The sequence below is a fragment of the Microtus oregoni genome, unplaced genomic scaffold (genome assembly GCF_018167655.1).
Source record: "Microtus oregoni isolate MIOR12 unplaced genomic scaffold, Mior012 000007F_ref0000211, whole genome shotgun sequence".
NCBI classification, from domain to species: Eukaryota; Metazoa; Chordata; class Mammalia; order Rodentia; family Cricetidae; genus Microtus; species Microtus oregoni.
Genome location: NW_024543066.1, coordinates 58,681,585 through 58,687,584, shown reverse-complemented (window position 1 = coordinate 58,687,584; position 6,000 = coordinate 58,681,585). Strand labels below are relative to the sequence as shown.

The 6,000-nt window shown below is 46.0% G+C and overlaps 1 protein-coding gene across 3 annotated transcripts in view; it reads left to right on the top strand.

Annotated features, from left to right (window-relative positions):
* The first annotated feature begins 1,295 nt into the window (after positions 1-1,295).
* Positions 1,296-6,000, top strand: part of LOC121450601 (U4/U6 small nuclear ribonucleoprotein Prp3) — a 28,574-nt gene continuing 23,869 nt past the window's right edge. For all 3 annotated transcript variants that reach the window (XM_041655728.1, XM_041655727.1, XM_041655730.1), the window contains exons 1-2: positions 1,296-1,412; positions 3,823-3,996. In XM_041655728.1, the coding sequence (XP_041511662.1) occupies positions 3,852-3,996 (145 nt within the window). In that variant the 5' untranslated portion in view covers positions 1,296-1,412; positions 3,823-3,851. The remainder of the gene's footprint in view (positions 1,413-3,822; positions 3,997-6,000) is intronic.

Here is a 6,000-nt window from a genome sequence, read left to right as displayed (position 1 = left end):
GTGGCACGTGCTGTAGACCAGAAGTAATTCACCTGACTGCATTTTTTATCTGATATCCACTCCTCCCATCTTTCCCAGAGGAACTTCCATTCTTTAAAAAAATTGTTTTCATATTGCATTTTTGGGGGTGTAGTGGGGGACATGCCATGGTAGACAAGTTTTTATTAAGTACTTAATTGTGCGAGTGTTATGTATTTAAGATATATCAGTGAACTACGGAGTCAGAGGGTAGGTACTAAGCTGAAGTAAACTTGTATGAATATGATAGATGATGCTACACGTACAGTAAGAAAAGGGAACTAGCAATCAAGAGTGTCAGAAAGGTTTCCCTGGGGCCAATATGAACAGAAACGCCCAGGAGAGTAGTGTGCAAATCTTGTAGAATTCTGAGTAAAGAGTAACGCCAGGGCTGGAGAGATGGCTCAGAGGTTAAGAGCATTGCCTGCTCTTCCAAAGGTCCTGAGTTCAATTCCCAGCAACCATGTGGTGGTTCACAACCATCTGTAATGCGGTCTGGTACCCTCTTCTGGCCTTCAGGCATAATGCAGAAAGAATATTGTATACATAATAAATAAATAAGTAAATATTAAAAAAAAAAAAAAAGAGTAACGCCAGGCGGAAAGCGCCATGCCAGGAAATGGTGCAGATTCTGAGTAAGCAATGGGAACACTAAGTGTGATCCCACAGGTTAGAAAGTGAGACAGGTCTTGTCAGTGTTTCACTGGAGAATGGAAAGCCAGGGGATAGCTCTGCTCTGAGTGTGTATTCTTTTCTGTTGCGTGGTCTCTGGCACCGCTGTTAGATTAGGAAGAAAAAGTTAAGGAGGGATGGCTAATGTTAGTGATTATAACATTTTTTTAATAAGAAAGGCCATTTTGAGCACGAACTCCCCGCCTTTAGTTCTAGCAGTAATCTTAGCGCACTAACCCTTGACGCGAGGGACACCGCTGCCAACCCGTTTCTGCTCCAGCCGGGCGGTGGTGGCGCACGCCTTTAATCCCAGCACTCGGGAGGCAGAGGCAGGCGGATCTCTGTGAGTTCGAGACCAGCCTGGTCTACAAGAGCTAGTGCCAGGACAGGCTCCAAAGCTACAGAGAAACCCTGTCTCGAAAAACTAAAAAAAAAAAAAAAAAAAAAAAAAAAAAAAAAAAAGAATGACTGGGCTAATGTGGGACTCGCTCCGCGGGCAGTCAGCCGCTTAACCTCTAGGACCCCGCTGCGCGTGCGCCTAGCCGCCGGCCCCAGGCTACCGCGGCTGCGCGGCCGCGGCCCCGCCTTCCCTGGTCACGTGCTGTGGGGACCGCAGCGTGGCGGCGGCTGTGGCGGTAGCGACGGCGGGCCGTAGGGCGACCGGGAGGTTTCCGGTTCCGGTGTAACGTTCGGGCTCCGTCTCAGGGGCTGAAGTTTGTGAGGTGAGTAGTGGCCCCGCGCCCCGAGAGGGTAGCCTTCGGTCCGAGCGGCCGGGCAGGGCTGAGTCCGGCGGGAGGACCGGGCGGGAGTCCTCGGCGGGAAGCGGGGAAGAGGAGCGCCCGGTTCTTTGGGGGAACGAGTCAGAATGGGCTTGCTGGAGGAACAGGGCGGGGGCGGGAAGGAGCAGGGTGGGCAGACCTGCTCCGAGGTGAGGAGTTAGGTGGGACTCGTGGGGCGGGCGCCGGCTGGAAAGACTGAAGATGGGGGTACCGGGGACCAGGGTCTTGCAGCGAAGAAGAGCTAGGGATTCCTTGGAAGCTGGCATTTTCTGCTCCTGCTCATTCATAAGAGAAATTCCGCCTTCATCTGCTCCCTCCGGTCCCCACACCGATGCTGCCGCCTCCTCGCTGTTAGGGGTGAACATTTGGTTAGTGGCAACTCTGGTAGCTGAAAGTTTGTTACCCGTTGACTGTCTCGTTTGCACATTTAGGAAGAATCGGGTCGAATTTGAAGACATCCGTTTGTTGGTATCGTGCTTGGGCTCACATCCAATCTGCTAATGTGCTTTTCCTAGTACTTTGGATTTTGAAATTGCTTGCACGTTCTAGCCTATTACAGGATTGTAGTGGGTTGTGAGCCCCAGTAACATGAAGGTCCTTGACTATCTTGGTCACTGCTCTGTGTGTCTGAACATGCAGTAAGTGTTCTGCTTGATAGTTATTGAATGGAGTGCGGTGTCAAATGTTCCCATTTTCTAAGATGAGTAAACTGAGGCTCTGGCGAATGAACTTATTTGCCCAACGGCTTAGTGTATTTACAGTCTGTTCAGTGAGCTCTTGGCTTCACTCTTGTTAGTGCTTGTGTTTGCTTTCTTTTTGATAGACTGTAAGTATACTGCTATCTCATGATGGCACAAAACCGCTCCCCAGGGTTAGTTCATACAACTTGTCACTGAGGCACAGCCTTCCAGCTTCATTCAGACATGTCAGAGTTACTACTGCTTGGTGGCAGATACTATGAGAAGGGAATCTGTCAAGACTGTAGGAGCTAATTATATTGCATCTTTCTGCTTTTTTGGTTTTTCGAGACAAGGTTTCTCTGTAGCTTTGAAGCCTGTCCTGGAACTCTCTCTTGTAGATCAGACTAGCCCTGAACTCACAGAGATCCACCTGCCTCTGCCTCCCCAGTGCTGGGATTAAAGGCGTGTGCCACCACTGCCCAGGGTGCATCTTTGTGTTTTAAGACAAGGTCCATGTAGCCAAGGGTGACTTTGAGCTCTGTAGTCAAGGCTAGACCTGAACTCCTGATTTTCCTGCCTTTACAGGCTTGTATGATCTAGATGTCTTAAAACATTTTGAGCCGTTTGTTGTGGCACACACCAGTAGGATTTGCTGAAGGAGGTGGAGGCAGGAGGATTACGAGTTCGAGGCCAGCCTGGGGTCCACATTAAAAAACATTTTTTTTGGAAGAGTAATTCCCAAATTATACCATGATACATGGCAGTGCTTGGGGAGGTCATCTGGGAAGTTGGGATCAGAGCAGTTCATTGATTGCTATCCAGCTATTTGGGACAAAGTCAGAAGTGAGGTTTTCACTATGCTTGTGAGGATGCTTGAGATTTAAGATGTACATATGTAAGCATGAGTACTGTTGAAGTTTTATAAAACTTGCTTTACATAATAGAAGTTTGTTGTGGAGAGTTTGGAGCTAATAACAGAAGTGAGAAGGAGAGAATTGAAAACATGAATAGCCTTTTTCTAAGCTTAGGTTTATTTGCGTAAGTCAGCTGACAAGTCCTATAGAGTGTGTGTTGGATTACTGGTGTATAGCATGTTCACCGCTGTGAATAGTTAACTACAGAGAAATGTAACTGTGCTCTTAAGGATTGCATTATGAGACTTTACCACAGGAGGACTGACTGCCATAAATCCTCATTTTAGGTCAGAGCTGGGTTAGAGAGCGCCTTCAGAAGTAGAAGGGATAGTAAAGTTGTCTTCTTGATTGACTCTTTAATGTTCTGTCTGTCCATCCTTTGCATGACAGGGTCAGAAGTTAGCACTCATTCCTCAGACAGGTTATTCCCAGTTTGTTTATTTTTCAGATAGCATTGATGACTGATACTGAATTAGAATTAAAACATCTAGTGATTGGGGCATGGTGGTGTACTCCCAGAACCCCTGACTGGGCAAGAGGAGGTAGGAGGATTGCCAATGTTAAGTTCTGCTTGAGCTACACAGTGAGCTCCTGTCTCAAAAACCAAACCAGCTAGTGGGACACTTCCTTCCTTTGAGGCGAGTATTCCCGCTCATATGAAGTGGAGGTACATGCCTAGGAGTGGGGAGGAGGAAGGGGAGCACTCTTCCTAGTCTACTGTTATCCTGACTTCTCTGACTCTTGCTTGGTTTGTTTTAGGTATAGTATCTCATCTCCTTTCCCCCAAAATGGCGCTGTCTAAGCGGGAGCTAGATGAGCTGAAACCATGGATAGAGAAGACGGTGAAGAGAGTGCTGGGCTTCTCGGAGCCCACGGTGGTCACCGCTGCACTGAACTGTGTGGGGAAGGGCATGGACAAGAAGAAGGCAGCAGGTATGTACCATTCTGATTCTTCTGACTCCAGGCGTAACTTCGTCCCAAACATTGATTTGAACTTCCCCAGACTGTCTCTATTAGCAACAAATCAAAGAAAAGGTCAGAATAGTGAGCCTTTCTCCATCCTACCCCCTTTATTTTAGTTTGTTTTGGGAAACAAGGTCTTTTGTGAAACTTGTCTGGTCTGGAACTTGCTATATAGACCAGGCTGGCCTTGAACTCAGAGAGATCCACCTGCCTTGTCTCTTGAGTGCTGGGATTAAAAAGGTGTATACTATTCTCTTCCCCCCACCCACTTTTTTTTTTTTTAAAAAGACAAGGTCTCATGGAGCCCAGCCTGGCTTCTAACTCATTATGTTGTAGCTGAGGATGTCCTGAGACTTATGGTACTCAGTCCTCTACATCAGCAGTTCTCAACCTGCGGGTTTTGACCCTGCAAGAGTCACATATCAAATATCACAAATTACAGTTGTGAAGTAGCAATGAAATAATTTTATGGTGCGGCCACTACAACATGAGGGACGTGTATTAAAGGGTTGCAGCATTAGGAGGGTTGAGAAGCACTGCTCTATATCCTGAGTTCTGGGATTATGCATGCACTGTACCTGACTTATGCAGCACTGGAGATGGAAGAAACCAGATCTAGGCAAGCACTCCACCACCTCAGCCACCCCTCTCTCCTTATTTTCCCTTCTTTTACAATGGGAAGAGCTTAAACAACCAATCTTTCTCTCTCTCTTTATTATTTATGGAACATTATGAATCACAGTCTTTGGCCACCATACCAAGTCACCTAGGTCAAGTCTGCTTAGGAAATACTCTGCAGTCAAAGAGCCTGATCTGATTGACACCTCAGAGTGTGGAAGTCTAGTAAGAGACAGGAAAAGGTACAGGGTGGTGGGTTCGGTGGTAGTCTTCCATGATTTGTTGTGTAGGAAGTTTAAGATGATAATTGTCTTAAACCGTTTATTGGGTGCTGAGAGTTGGACCCAAGCCCTGTGTCTGCCAAGCAAAGTACTCCTTCACAGAGCTACATTCCCAACCCTCATCTGAAACTTTGATGCTCAATTTAAAGAGATTTCTCTGGCTATACTTTCTGCTTCAAAAAAATTAGAACCTTTATCTCATATAAAAGGGTCATTAAGTATAGCAGAAATTGGGAATTCTGAAAAGAAAGTTGTTTGCTTAAGTTACTATGAAGACAAGATTTCACTATTTAGCCCTTAGTCTTCTGAGTACTGGGATTACAATGTTCTCATGCCTGAAGCTATTCTTATTTCTTATTTTATTTTTTATGTGTTTACATTTGTTTACATTTTTGTATATACCCCAGAAGTATGAAGGTAGCTAGAAAGAGTCAGATCTCCTAAAACTGGAGTTTAAACAGACAGTTGTGAGCCTTTATTTGGGTGCTGGGAATCAAACCTAGGTCCTCTGGAAAAGCAGCCAGTGCTCTTAACTGATAAGCCACCTGTTGAGCCCCTGTTGTTTATGGTTTTAAGTGTGTGTGTGTGTGTGTGTGTGTGTGTGCGCGCACGCGTGCACATGTGCATAAATTGTGTGTGTGGGTATGGGTATGTGAGGGAAGATGCCCTCAGAGGGGTTAGGTCATAGGCAGTTATCAGCAGCTCATTGTGAATTCTGGGTACCAAACTTGGGTCCTCTACAAGAGCAGTATGTGCTCTTAGCCATTTTTCTAGTTTCCTACAAAGAAGTTTTTTTTGTTGTTGTTTGTTTGTTTGTTTTCTGATTTTTCGAGACAGGGTTTCTCCGTAGCTTTTGGTTCCTGTCCTGGAACTAGCTCTTGTAGACCAGGCTGGCATCGAACTCACAGAGATCCGCCTGTCTCTGCCTCCTGAGTGCTGGGATTAAAGGCGTGCGCTACCACCGCCCAGCTCAAAGAAGTTTTTTTTTTTTTAAATATTTATTTATTTATTATGTATACATATTCTGTCTGTATGCCTGAAGGCCAGAAGAGGGCGCCAGACCTCTTTACAGATG